The sequence below is a fragment of the Xenopus laevis genome, chromosome 1L, assembly GCF_017654675.1.
Source record: "Xenopus laevis strain J_2021 chromosome 1L, Xenopus_laevis_v10.1, whole genome shotgun sequence".
NCBI classification, from domain to species: domain Eukaryota; kingdom Metazoa; phylum Chordata; class Amphibia; order Anura; family Pipidae; genus Xenopus; species Xenopus laevis.
Window position 1 is genome coordinate 179170262 of NC_054371.1, and position 15899 is coordinate 179186160.

Here is a 15899-nt window from a genome sequence, read left to right on the forward strand (position 1 = left end):
ACTTACAGCCAGTCTAGTGCAGAAGTGCTTGCAATATTCTTTAAATGGAATGTCAACCCATAAAGTACATTTTTGCAACTTTGCAATATACATTCATTACACATTTTCTATGGTTATTGTATACATGTATTGCTATTGAAAGCAGTGTTTGGCTGTCCCTGTCTATTCTCTGCTCTGAAGACTGTTAATACAATGTAAGACAAGGCATCTGATTAACAAACCTGTCTTTGCTGGGGAAATAAGACTTTTGCAATATTGTTTAAAAAGTCACAACCAGGAGTTAAGCACATGCTGTTTTCTATAGCAATTATTTTTACAAATAGCATTAACATCACTTAAAAGTTTTAATAAATGTATATTGGAAATTGATAAGAATTATATGTTTTTTACTTTGGGGTTGACTTGCCCTTTAACCTGTTTATTATAGTATTAATTAGATTCTTTTAAAAATATTCCACTCTTTCGCTGAAAAGTAATCATTCGGAAAATTGGCAGTTTGCAAAAAGAAAATTCCAATATGTGAAATAGTATACAGTTTCATACCTTGTTAATAATCCGGTAAGATATTAGTCAATCCTTTAGGCACTATGTTTAACCCTTGATTTACATCTTTACATTTATAATTCAGTTCTTTAAGTCTATATCCCACAGTCTGATCACCTGTATCGATGTAGTGCCTTTACTCCTCTGGTAATGAAAGTTTCCTCAGTGCTTAGTAAAGTGTGACTACCTTAACTGACAGACTAGCTGCCTAACAAGGCTATATGTCATTAGAGGAAGAGACCACTGCCATTGCATTTCTCAAAGCTTTTTTTCTTATAGTTACCACTATGCATTCAGTCTTCCCATCCTTCTAAAACAAACAAGCATGTATACCAAGGTATCAATTTGTCCACCAAAATAACAGCTTGTTACCGTATGCGTCTTACAACTGGGCAATATCAAAAGGCATCAAAAAACTGATGATTGTATAGGGAAGAACTAAGGTACAAAGTCAGCTTGCTGTGAATTATTCCCAATGGCAGCCTGTTTCTACAACCCACGCTAGCTTGTCATGAAGCTCATAGCCATCCGCAACACAAAAATGCAATGCAAGATGGCCTCTGAGCAAATGACTTTAGTACAGAACATGAAGCTTTGATAACAAATGTGTAAATATTATAAATGCCTATTGTAGGTTTTCTCCCTTCTTGCAATTCTCAATAATTTTTTTACTCATGTCTTCATGTCTCACTCATTACATTTACAAAACCTGTTGCAAGTGATTGTTCTCTTTTGCTCTGTATTTTACCAGCTTTGAAATGGGTAAGACTGGAGCCAAACTTTGACTATACAGTCAAACTATTATGGCCAATTTGTAGCCAGTTCTTGAAATCCGGTAACAATCAGCTGAATAGTAATAGAAGCATTGCTCTTTATCAGTATTCCAGTGGCCAGAGAGATTTTTTTATTATTACCAATAAAAAATGTAATTTGTTATATAGGGGTCATGAATAGTAATATTATAACTTTCTCAATATATATATATTATAACTTTTCTCAACTTTCATTTTTTGCTGACTGGAGGCAGTCATCCAAAATCACCAGCATGTGGCAATGAATGCAAATTCATTATAGTGGCAGTTTGAAAATGATTAATATCTTGCAAACAGTGGCGGAACTACCGGGGAGCAGGGGTGCGAGCAGGCCAGGGCCCGCACCCCCTCAGGGCCCCCCCGGCAGCCCGTGCGCCACAGAAAATGCGGCCATACGGAGGGGGGCGGGGCCCGGCTGCACGTCACGCACCAGGGCCCGCCCCCCTCTAGTTACACTACTGCTTGCAAACTGTAAATTAATTAAAGTAACTTGAAAAAGTGGTAAGAAGAGCACTCAAAGCAATTCTACATTCAACAGTTTTGAGAGTTTAACTTTCCTTTATGGTACAGTTTAGGGGCATGTCGTGGTTCAGAAGGGGGTTAGGAGTCCTCTACAGGGGCCCTATGTTATATAAATAATAAGAAAATGATATAAATGGATTTTGTTTTTCAGTTCTATACAGTGTTTTACATGGGGGCTGCTTTACATTAAATATTTCATATAGATATCTGCATTGTTCAAGTTTGCCTTTATGCAAGTCCATAATACTGGTGTGGTAGGTTCAATTACTTGAAAATGTGAATTGCAATTTCCTAAAACTGACAGAATAGCATGGTTTAAAATTCTACTTTTAACTTCGGCTGAGGTGTTCCCTTTGGGGTGCGTACCTCTTGGTGTCTTTCTAAAGGACCAGTTACACTAGTAGTATTATTACTCATCACTCCAGATGAAGGTTTCTGAGTAAGACTGAAACAGTGAGTATCAGCATTGGTTTTATTATATATATATCTATATACACATCAACATATTCCACAGCACTGACTACATATAGATAAAAGTAAGAAGGACCCTGTTCATTATAATAAAAAAGAAAGAGATTCCTTCCAATTAACAGATTGGTTATTAAAGTTCTGTACAATTACTGTGCTTTGATTCTGATGCCGGCACCTTCTGTTGCCCAGAAAGGCATTTACAGAGCGGTGTAAAAAGTGGGTCCTAGAGAAATTAGAATGATCAACAGTCACTGGAGCATTCATTTGTGTAGAATACAGTATGTGGGTTTGTGTTTGAGCTAGCTAGCTGTTAGATCTGTAAAATAATGCTGTATTTCTTTAGCAAACCCACAATAACCATTTTAATAAATCATAAATATTTATAATTTGCAATAGAGTTATGCACTAACCCATCACATAATCGATTAAACCTTTTATTACCAAATTACTGTATATCTTTCACACAAAAAAATTATTTTATGGCAGGGAACTTCTGTACTTGGTGCCCGTACAACCTCAGCTTTCTTACAAAGGTGGCACACTTTCTCCCTCTACAGAGAGTCTTGTTAATGACAAGACAACCAGACAGATTTTTTTTGCTTAATTCTAAATAAAAGTACAGAAGAGTACAGAAGTAAAGAAGAGCACTAGGGCCAGCAAAAAAAAAAAAATCTGATGAATTATGACTTTTAAAACTCATAATTATGACTTTTAAAACTCATAATTATGAAAACTCATAATTTTTCCATTACATGTCATATTATGGTTGTAAAATCAATTATAAAAAAATACTATTTTTCTATGGTTTATTGGTAGGTGACAGGCAGCAACTTGCACAGTATCCTCAGCCAAATCTATGAGAAATTATTCTTTAGTACAGATCTGAGCAAAAAAGTATTCAACTTAAATATCAATTCCTTTTTCAAACAACATGTTTCCACCAAAATGTGCAAGGTAGTAGTTAAAGTAGCCATTAATCCAGGCCTTACCTGATTTATGGACACTCCTTAGACATGAGAGAGATGCGTTAAGTCGATCACATTCCTGACTACTGGCACCAAACTTTTCTAGGGTCTTGCACACCTGATCATCGCTCTTGTCCAGAAGCTCTTCTAAGGTCAGCTGCCCAGGATCAATTTCCTGAAACGGGACATTATTGTATTAAACTAGTGTTCACCAATACACCGGTATAAGATTATCATCACTGGTGAGGCTTTCCTAAGATGCCGAGATCATTTACTTACATAAGTGTTAAACTGTATCCTAAAAATACAAAGTAGGTGTACTCAAAATTTAGGTGTATACTGTAGATTGCACTGGTTTCTATGCAGCCACATAATACACATTCACACACCTCATTTATTATACATAGGACTGACAATCTAGCCAGTCAGTGAAAACTTCCATCTATAAAAAGGTTAGGTCTGATTTTATTCTGCTGTGTGCCAAGGCATGAAAAATAGAGTTCTGAACTCTATAGCTCATAGTATATTACAAAAGGCCTTTGTACAGAAAAAAATCACATAGAATATTAACAGTTTAGTGTGTGGCTCCAGGTGCCAGTAGGATATAATTTTGAATATTGCTTTTATGGGCCCAGTGCTATTTTGTCACCATTCAGTTATACACAACAAGTCACAAAGAGCCCCATATCTTTTCTTTTTACAGATCCCTTCCACCGATGGTGGTCCCAGGTGTGTACAAACGAACCTGGGGGTGTATCAAATAAAAGCAGATTTGAATCCCAAAGCGTTGATTGCATAACAACATGAATAACGACAGATACCTAATTAACAGTTCCAGATGGGACCTAGAAATACAGTGCTCTGCAGCTAAGTATAGGCAGTCCCCGAGTTACGTACAAGATAGTGTCTGTAGGTTTGTTCTTAAGTTGAATTTGTATGTAAGTTGAAACATATGTAGACAAAAGAGCAAAAAAAGGGAACGCAAACAGCTCACCGCTCTCCCCTCAGGCCAGGTGCTCAGTCAGACAGTGTCCCCACTGTACACACAACAAAAATCGAAAAGCAGACGGCACTTCTGAAGATGGGGTTTATTGGAGTTCCTGCTGGAAAGACCAAGGAACTCCAATAAACCCCATCTTCAGAAGTGCCGTCTGCTTTTCGATTTTTGTTAAGTTGAAACATATACATGTACTTATTAAATGCAACTTAGACAGATGTCTGTCTTAACAGTAAAAGTATTTATTTTTACCTTTCTGTGCTCTGCAGTAGACAAAACACATCAGAAGGGATTGGGTGGTTTAGTATAGCTAAATGCTAATAAAAGTCAAGAAAACCAAAGAAGATCACTGTTATAGTTTCCGTATGTAAGTGTGAGTTGTATGTAAGTCATATGTATGTAATAACTGCAGATAAACAGCTCTGGGAGAGCCCAGGAGTACATTTCTTGGAGTCCTTGTAGATAATAAACTTGACTGTAGCAAGCAATGCCAATCAGCAGCTTCAAGGGCAAATAAGGTCTTGAGCTGTATTAAAAAGGGCATTGATTTGCGGATGGAGGTTTTTTTTTTTCCACTTTACAGATTGCTGGTAAGGCTCCATCTACACTATGCCATACAGTTTTGCTCCGCAGTGCTCAAACAGGACCCCCTCAACCAAATTGCTGAAATGGCAAACCGCAGAGCTGCTGAATAAAAAGCTAAGTAACTCAAAAAAAACCCCACAAATAATAAAAAATGAAAACCAATTGCAAAATGGCTCAGAATATCACTATCTACATCATGGCAAAATTAAAGGCTAACAATCCTTTTAAAAGGGTACAGACACAATAGTGAGTGACAGTTAGGGTTGCCATCTGGCTGGTATTTTACCAGCCTGGCCAGTATAAATGATGGTCCCAATGTTATTAATAGGGAAACAAGATAAATATATAGGAAGGCCGGTATTTTTTTCCAGCAAAGGTGGCAACCTTAGTGACAGTGGTTATGATATCAGGGCATTTACAAACCAGGAACTGTTCCTAAAAATGAGGGACATTTAGCAACTCTACTGACATGACACATGTATTCCATTACAGTTTACTGAAAAGCAAAGCTCATTTGCTATAACCAAAACTGTTGTTCCGCCGTGTGATTCCACAGCCTTAATAATATATTCATTTGACAGTTATTACAAAAACTGATTCAGTCTAATATGACCTTTGATATAAACTGCCTTAGAACAGCCGGAGAGAGAACAATAATGCAAAGCCCACATCTGATACAGTGATAGTTGAACAATAATAAATCTCCATCTGCCACTGGAAAAGAAAAATATTCGAACTTGTCGCCTGTAAAGTACAGAGAAGCTGGGATTCTGCCTACACGCTAGACTGACCTACATAGACCTCAGCAGCCTACACATGTTCAAAGCTGCAACAAACTTCAAGTATTCATTTTGGACTTTTGGACAATTCCTAGCCAAACGCCCACATTCAGGGATATTCAGCCGAAAAATTAGACAGATTCTCGCAGGTTTCTTTTGTCACAATTTAGCTGATTTAGGACCAAGGCAGAGAACTTAAGTGTGAAGCACTGCAGAAATAATCTTTTATTTTGATCCATGGGTGCCGTATTCTTTTTGTGGAGTTTTATTATGTAAATGCTAAAAATCTTATTTTATTCAAGGCCTCCTCTGCATTTTTTAAATTCTTCATATAAGTTCACACCATTCACATCTAATCATGCAGAAGAAAGAGCCATAGTGTTAATAGCTGCCTGCAAATACCTGTACTGAACTCCCTCCCTCCCTCTCTCTCTCTCTCTGAAATTTACAATTGCTCTGCAGCACTTAAAAAAACCATCTCCTTTGTTATTTTAACACGCAAAAGCTTTTATTTTGTTCTTGCGTCGCAAATGGTGATTTTGTACATAGAACATAGAGACCAGGCTGACCTGGGTACCAATAATGGCTATGGAAGAGGGTAATGTGTTGATCTCTGGCTATGAGAAGTAGCCAGCAGTGATTACCAGCATTCTGATCATGAATTCTTAGTACAAGTATAGGACCTATTATCCAGAATGCTTGGGATCTTGGGCTTTCCAGATAACAGGTCTTTCTGAAATTTGAATATATAAAACATAACTGATAGGCTGATTTTGCTTCCAATAAGGATTAATTATATTTTAGTTGGAATCCGTTATGGGCAACCAATTATCCAGAACGTTCTGAATTACGGAATGGCCAAATAATCCAAATTTTTAAAAATGATTCCATTTTTCTCTCGAATAATAAAGCAGTACCTTGTACTTAATGTAAACTAAGATATAATTAGGGATGGGCGAATTTTTCCGCCTTGTTTGGCCGGAAAAATGACGCCCATAGACTTGTATAGAGATGTGCGTCACAAAAAAAAGACACACGCCAAAATAATTTCTCCACGCAACAACATTTTTTTGACGCCCATAGACTTTAATGGGCGTCGCCGACAGCAAATTTTTTAACGAAACGGGTCAAAATCACCCATCCCTAGATATAATGAATCCTTACTGAAAGCAAAACCAACCTATTGGGTTTAACATTTAAATGGTTTTCTAGTAGACAGGGAGGCCTATTTATCAAAGTTCGAATTTCAAAGTCATGTGAATTTTTTTTTTTTACTCTAATAAATTTGAATATACCTGAAATTAGAATGGGAGGTTATTTAAGAAAACATTTGAATGTCTTAAACTTGAACTAATATAACTGACTTGAAAACTCTAATTGAATTCAAGTTCAACTCGCATCAAGTTTTTTAACTTGCTATGTTAACAAATAAACTAAGGATGCACCGAATAAACTATTTGGGATTCGGCCGAATTCCCAAATCCTTGGTGAAAGATTTGGCCGAATACTGAACTGAATTTGAATCTTAATTTGCATATGCAAATTAGAACAGGAAAGAAAAAGTGAAAAAAAATCTTCTTTTGTGACGATAAATCACGTGATTTCCCTACCTGCCCCTAATTTACATATGCAAATTAAGATTCAGATTCGGTTCAGCCGGGCACAAGGATTCCTCAAATCTGAATCCTGCTGAAAAAGGCTGAATCGTGGCTGAATCCCGAACCAAATCCTGGATTCGGTGCATACCTAAAATAAACTCATTCCACTTCCAGTTTTACATGTGTCTATCTAGCATGCGATCAAACACAAAACAGAAACCAGCATTCAGTGCCAGCTAATGAGGTAATGTTGTTCATCATTACTGGTACAGGGTGGAAGGAACACTAGGCAGATAAATACAAGGCAAATAAGGAAAACTGACTAAATATAAAATAAATGTTTTCTTCAGTGCGTGCAAGCAAGGGAAAATGTCAAAAAATACCTGGGAAGGGGTTCTGGCTAATGCAAATGATATGGAAAAAGAAATACACATATAGGGTTTTATTTTCTAAACCTCAAATTTTTCTGGTTGGCCTTTTTGGGGCAAAAACTCAAATCTTTCCTGAAAAAAAAGGAGATTTTCGAGATTTATTATACCCCAATGCTGCAAAAAGCCCAAATCTGAAAATCCGCCATCTCAGACCTGTCTTAGTTAATGGAGATGTCCCCATCTCTATTTGAAGATATCGTGATTTCAGATGGGTTTAGCCCGATAATCCGAAAATTTGGGTTTTTCGGGCAAAACCCCCCCCAAAAAAATTTAGAGATTTGGGAGAAAAGTCAGAAAAAAATCGTACAATTCGGGTTTTCACACATTTTTTTTTTTTTTTCCAATATGATTTATTTGAGTTATTTTATCATTAATTGTGGTGGGAGTTTGGTCCAGCTTTTTTTTATTGAAACAATGAGATAAAATTGGATTTTAGTACATAAGCTCCCTTAGGGTTGCCACATTTCATGGCAAAAAATACCAGGCTTACATTCTCTGCCATTGTTCCTCCCGATTAGAGCAATAGCACATGGGTCTGCTTTTAGCAAATACAACACATATAGATGCTGTTACCCAACTATTGCTTGATTGTAACATAAGACCATGGGGGATATTTTGGGTGCATTCAAAATGGCCAAGTAAGCCATAACCCTTAATAGCATTGGCTTCAAGCATTCATTTTACTGGTTTGGTCAGTGAATAACCAGCCAATTATCAACCCAGGTTTACAGAAGATTAAACAGATTAATTTGTTATTTGCCACTCAAATTGCCTGTGGCTGGTTTTCAGCAGGAGCCATTGCTCTGGAAATGGTGGAAACAAAATGTGTCAGTTTTCCTCCAATCAAGATACTTATTCTCACAATGTCTTGCATGCTTCTTCATAGTCATTTTAAGCACAAGAAATGCAAGATATTGTGTGAACTAGGGTCTGGTACAAGTATGGGACCTGTTATCCAGAATGCTGGGGACTTGGGGTTTTCTGGATAAGGGATCATTCAATAACATTTAAACATTAAATACAGTCAACCCAATAGGCCGGTTTTGCTTCCAATAAGGATTCATTATATCTTAGTTGGGATCAGATGGAGATAATGTTTTATTATTACAGAGAAAAATTGATTAAAATGGACTATCTGCGAGAAGCCCTTCCCGTAATTTGGATCTTTCTGGATAATGGGTTTGTGGATAATGGATCCCATGCCTGTAATTGGAAGTAATGCTCCTGCATTATTTCAGGAGTGAGGACAAACAAGGCAGAGAATAAAATGGGACAGACGCTACTGAAATTCCATTTCCAAAAAAGCTTTAAAAAACAGAAACTGTGTCTCCAACTTATATTGAAAAGTTGATTTAGTTTTCTTTTATTAATCAAATTTTAGAAGAGGATGGAGTTTTTCTTTAAATGCCAACTAAGCTACGTAATACATATGGTATGATTCCTTCTCTGATGGCTACCCTACCTCTAGATCGTAGCAATAATCAAGTCACTTTCTTTAAACTACAGGTATGGGATCTGCTATCTGGAAACAAAGACTCAATTTTTTCCAAATTTCCTTATTCTGTGTAATACTAAAAGGGTACCATGTACTTCATCTTAACTAAGATATCATTAATTATTATTGAGAGCAAAACCAACCTATTGTGTTCATTTAATGTTAACATGATTTTCTAGTAGACTTATGGTATGAAGATCCAAATTATGGAAAGATCCAGTATCCCGAAACCCCAGGCCCCGAGCATTATGGATAACAGGTCCCAGACCTGTACTATATATATATATATATATATATATATATATATATATATATATATATATATATATATATATATATATATATATATATATATATAATTTGGGATGCACGAAGGGTCAGTTAGGGACATAAATTTGAATGGAAAGTCCGGTATGATATTTAAAAATGTTCTCACTGAGCCGGATTTAGTGAGTCACATAAGCAAAACAATATTTAAGGCTGGAGATAATAGTGGAAGTTGGGTAATCCAAATGTTGCTAGGAGATATTCCCTTGGCTAAAACTGAGTTTCAGGTTATTTGGGAAGGAAATGAGTCTCAATGTCTGAAAATATACAGTATATCGATAACATAAATTCTACAAATCACAAGGAAAAATGCCCCTAAGATTGGTTGGTATATGAAATGAGATTCAGTTGTCAGTTTCATGACCATAGAGATTCCGTGCTAATTTACATGCATTCAGCCTTAAGCATCTTTTTATTATTTACTCATTATACATTTGTAGGGAGAAATGTGGCTTTTATATGCTAGATGTGATTTGCAGCCTTTTATTCCCACCATCCCTGGAAGGAACTGCACCATGGAATGTTATGAGAGCTGCGAATCTGCGATAGCAAACACCCTGTGCAATAGATCAGACAGAGCACCCTGAGTAATTTTGCATTCATTTGCTTTGAGGTTTTACATATCATTTAAAAAAAAAAAACAGTTTCAGCCATTTCAGCCAGATGATTAAGGGATCATTTTGGTTGCCTTGTGGTGCTGGTGGCCCAACAAGGATATACTGCACTTCAATGCTAATAAGGAAGCAGAAAACACCCTTTTATTGAAAAAAAATGTCATAGATCTTTCAAAATTCAAAATGAAGGGTCTTCCATTTATAAGAGATGTAAGGTTATTACGACTGAAAGGATTAATGGTGCACCATGTATGTGCTGGAGAGGCCTAGACAAACTTCCCTCTTCACCACTTATTGAAAGCCTCCTGATCTGGGCAGCTTATATTATGATGTTCCACCAGTACTGATTTTATGCATTGGCCTGCAAGAATAATATAAAACAACAAATGTGTAACACTACTGCCATCTTGTGACAAAAAGGAGAAATTCATCTGCAGACAAGGCTGTTAAAGTGTTTTATTTTAGTGATAATATAATGTAGTGTTGTCCGGCACTGGTAAAAATGATCTGTTTGCTTCAGAAACACTACTATAGTTCATATAAACAGGCTGCTGTGTAGCAATGGCCGAACTTGAAAACAGGCTATATGGCACAGGTTAAATAGTGGATAACAGATAACACCATTATGTTCTACAGAGCTTATCTGCTATCTGCTGTGTAAGTTTTTTCTCCTTTAAATGGCTGCCCCCATTGCTACACAGCAGCTTATTTATGTAAACAATAATAGTGTTTCTGAAGCAAACACACCAGTTTTACCAGTGCAGGGCAACACTGCATTATATTTTTATTACTTTAAAAAAACTTTAATTATTGTTGAGGTTACTGTTCCTTTAACTGAAAAGGACAAATGTTGCAGTGGGTTTTTTACTGGGTCAGGGTAATTGGGCTATTTCTGCATTTTTGGACTGGGTAAGGCAGGTTTGATTAATATAACCAGGAGGTGATTAATGGCACTGGGATGGTTCATGCTATTAGAGTGTTATTTGGAGGACTTGGAAGGGAAGCCTTTGGACTGAGTACTAAAGGAAAAATATCTTTAGTATTGTTAACTTTCTGGGTTTGATTTACAAATAAAGGTAATAAACTGCATCAGGTCAGTTACCCACACCAACCAATCATATCTCTAAATAGTTACACAGTTAGGTCGAAAAAAGACCAAAGTCTGTCAAGTTCAACCCCTCCAAATGATCCCCAGCATCCATACATACACTCACACCTTCCCCTATATATACACCAATATCTATACTATCTATAATTATAGAGCTTAGTATCACAATAGCCTTTGATATTATGTCTGTCCAAAAAATCATCCAAGCCATTCTTAAAGGCATTAACTGAATCAGCCATCACAACATCACCCGGCAGTGCATTCCACAACCTCACTGTCCTGACTGTGAAGAACCCTCTACGTTGCTTCAAATGAAAGTTCTTTTCTTCTAGTCTAAAGGGGTGGCCTCTGGTACGGTGATCCACTTTATGGGTAAAAAGGTCCCCTGCTATTTGTCTATAATGTCCTCTAATGTACTTGTAAAGTGTAATCATGTCCCCTCGCAAGCGCCTTTTTTCCAGAGAAAACAACCCCAACCTTGACAGTCTCCCCTCATAATTTAAGTCTTCCATCCCTCTAACCAGTTTCATTACACTTAGGGGGGAATTCACAAAAGTGTTGGTAAAATAAGTAACCCAGAAGTGGCAGTCGACAAATTTGTAAAATGTCGTACGAACGGCAAATTCACAAAGGCAGATGTTACCATCTCTGATTGTCTCGTAAGTCTGTAAATTTTCTAAAATGTCGTATATCTTTTCATCGTACAAACGACATTTACCAAGACTTTTTAAAAGACAATTTGACTGACATTTTCATTTTGGAGAGCCCTAAAGTGTCTGAAAAATTGTCGGTAAAAAAAATGAGTTTACGAGTAATTCATAAAAATGTCTGGAAAAGTGGCGCCGAAAAAGCCACGCCCACTTTTAACGACACTAATTCAAAAGTGTCGTACATGTCGGAAAATTGGCAGAGAAATGCTCTGTGAATTTGTCGGCTGTTGCTACGACACTTTCTACGACATTTTAAAGACATTTTTTCGTTCCTGACACTTTTGTGAATTCCCCCCTTAGTCTCTGCACTCTCTCCAGCTCATTTCTATCCCTCTTAAGGACTGGAGTCCAAAACTGCACTGCATACTCCAGATGAGGCCTCACCAGGGACCTATAAAGAGGCATAATTATGTTTTCATCTCTTGAGTTAATGCCCTTTTTTTATGCAAGACAGAACTTTATTTGCTTTAGTAGCCACAGAATGACACTGCCAAGAATTAGACAACTTGTTATCTACAAAACCCCGATATCCTTCTCAGCTTTAAAAGCACATCTTTTCTTACCAACCTGAACACCAACACTTCTGTCAAACCACAAAGGTTGCGCTTTGTGATGACGTTCCCTGCTTATAAAGGGAATATACTGACGTATATTTAGTAGCCAATATTTTTGTGAAAAGCATTTTCCATTTAATATGTTGCAGATATGCCCTTATACTGTCAAAGTTTGCACATCTAAAATTCAGTTTACTCCCTTGTAGAGTTACCTCCATGTTATGACCATGTTATGTTCACTATTCCCTAAATACTTACCCATCTAAATGCTAGAGATGAGTTCAGTATTATTAGTTATTACAAGGTCTAAATTCCTAGTAGGTTCTTGAATGAGTTCACGAATTGATCGATCGAACGATTTTACTTCGACTTCAAAAAACTTAGAAAAATGCTCCATAAGGTCCCCATAGGCTAACATAGCACTTCGACAGTATTGAAATCAAAGTTTTTTTAAAGAGACAGTAGTTTGATGATCGAATGGTCGAATATTCAAACTATTTTACTTCGAATCAAATTCAAAGTCGAAATTGAAGTCGTAGTATCCTATTTGATGGTCGAAGTATCCAAAAAATTGCTTTGAATTTCGAATTTTTTATACTTAGAAAATTCCCTCGAATTCACTTCGACCCTTGATAAATCTGCCCCTTAATGTTACATTTCAGAAGTAGCTAATTCATGTTCTCTCCTCAATCTATAAGGTAAATGCAAATACTTCAATAAGACATTGTGTTTTCTGTTGCTATTTAAATCAGATAAACCTCCCTTTTCAGAGCATCGTTATACCAGTCTTCTCTTATTGCTGGGTATGGCATAACTGTAATTGCAATGTCTTTATATAAAGTTGGCCATACATGCAAGCATACAGTATCATTGGGCAGTTTGGGTAGCTTTTTGCTTAATTGTCCAACTATGCAAGCAACTGAGGAGTTTGTTTGTTTTCATTAAACTTACTATTTATTCAAGTTTAGTATTTTGCACAAAATGGAAAAAAAATAGAAATAAAGTAAAATAATATGTCATAACATACAATAAAATAATATGAAATATATTAACATTTTTGCATAAAGTTTTTGTTGTCACCGTGAGGAGTTTGTTTTTATCAGATGCAGCATTCCAATGAGTTTGTAGTCAGTCTGTCCAGGAAAGAATTCATTAGAAACAGGGCAGCATTTCCCTAACTTTTCTATCTCCCTATACTTTTTCTGTGCTATATGGCCATGTGTGTTTATGCCCAAATCACACAATCCTTGACCATGTAAAGAACGTCTCAGTCAGAACCTAAAACCAACATCCACTCATGTATGTCTCCCTTTATGTGTTGGAGTTCTTAGTTCACTCTTAACAGCTCTCTGGGTTCTGCTATTATGGGTTTTTGTATCAATTACGTTATACTAAAGATTGTTGTTTTACATCAGCTTGAGTGCCTGAAAGTTTTTGGGTCCAGAGGAAAAATACAGAAAAGGAATCAGTTCACTGTTGCACTGAAATGCCCCATAGCCAGTGCAGTTTTCTGCTAACAGGAGCATCGGCTAAGCAATTATAATCACTGGAAGGTGCCTAACACTTTGGCACCAGGGTTGCCTATACTTTAGAAGATAATTGACCTGCAATTTCTGTAGCTCTGTGACAGGCAGAGAAAAAAGGGAATGTGAAATAAGGCAGTGGTGAGCTAGACCTTAAAGGTGAGTAGTATCCCAAATTTCTTAGCCCCTCTTTTGCATCAAATTCTGTCAAAAGGAAATCTAAACCCACAAAATAAATTAATTACAATTAATAATAATTGCTCAGAGTGCTCTTCTGAGCACTTTTGCAAAAGGCATAATTAATTTCTTCTAGTTTTAAAGATAGTGGTTTATACACTGCTAATATAATAAATTTGAAACAACAGAACCACCTGCTGTTCGATGTGACTGCCTGGATACAGCTGGCACAAATTCAAGTTAGAGGCAAAGGAAAATCTCATGATGCCGCTCTGATGAGAACTGGCCATGGAAACATTAGATGACTTTTCTGTGCTCACTAACTTCAATTACTGAGCAGAGCAACATCACAGAACTTTCTTTTCCTCACTAACTTCATATTCATCCAACTGTGGCCAGTCAGCTAAAATAAACAGTATGTGACAGTAGTGTAAAAACTATTATCTTGAAAAATAAAATTTAACACTCAGAGTAATTTTAGTAGGGATGCACCGAATCCACTATTTTAGGATTCTGTTAAATCCCGAATCCTTTGTAAATGATTCGGCCGAATACTGAACTGAATCCGAACCTTAATTTGCGTATTCAAATTAAGGAGAAATAGGGTGAAGCTGCGTGTGCAGGGCGCAGTTGAAAATTTGTTGACTTCCTTGTTTGTGTGATGACATTTTTTTAATTTGGATTTAGTTCGGCCAAGCATATGGATTCGGCCAAATCCGAATCCTGCTGAAAAAAAGGATGAATCTTGGACGAATCCTGAACCGAATTCTGGATTCGGTGCATCCCTAAATTTTACATTAATTTTATCGAGGGTTTACATTCCCTTTAACATTTTAATAAGCATTTATATGATTTTTATGGCCTAGGCTGACTTTCTAATGTCTTTCCTAAGCAGAGCAACATCAGTTCCCTCTTCTTTTTCTGGACTTTTCTCCTCACTGTAGCGCAGTCATACAAGCTGACCAGCAGGTGGTGCTGTTATTTCAATTTCATAATAGTAGTAGTAATAGGCAGAACTGCACTGTTTCACCAAAAATGTCATGAAACCGTGGAAAAAAATGTGCAAAATGATGACATTTTGCCAAAAGGAAATTAAGCTAATGTGCATTTTTTGATATAGGAAAAAATCTTAAGAATGTCCTTTTAAAAGCTACTATATGCTGTTTCCAGGAATATTCAAAAATCTTAACAGTTTACTACTTTGTAGTTGCACCCATTGCAGCAATAACAGCTAAAAGCCTTTGCATAATACACAGGAGTAATGTATGCCATTGTTCCAGGCAAATTTGCTCCAAGTAGTTCAGGTTAGTAGGATGAAACTTCTGCAGTCCTATAAAAAGTAGGTCCCATTTATGGCCAAAGTAGCAGTGATCACAGCCATAATATACTCAATGTTTAAAGTTGGTCCCACCACCCATGGATTCCGTTATGCAACATCTCTTCCTTGACATATGAATGTGCACTCACCTTTGAGCATAAATTAGAAAACTCTAATCCTATATCAAAAATAAAGAAACTGAACTTTTTTAAGCTAATTTATCTAGTTTTGTTCCATGGTTTTATGCTTTTCAACACTCAAGGCTGGATATTTAATAACTAGTGCAGACTCAGATACAGGTCTACTAACCTGTACCTAACAACCAACCAACTTCTACAGTGCTGCAGTTTATATAATAATCTTCGTGTAA

At 36.6% G+C, this 15899-nt stretch overlaps 1 protein-coding gene across 1 annotated transcript in view; it reads right to left on the bottom strand.

Moving 5' to 3' along the window:
- Positions 1–15899, bottom strand: part of ksr2.L (kinase suppressor of ras 2 L homeolog) — a 192029-nt gene that overhangs the window by 134798 nt on the left and 41332 nt on the right. Inside the window, exon 3 of the mRNA XM_018263769.2 lies at positions 3338–3488. Within this exon, the coding sequence (XP_018119258.1) occupies positions 3338–3488 (151 nt within the window). The remainder of the gene's footprint in view (positions 1–3337; positions 3489–15899) is intronic.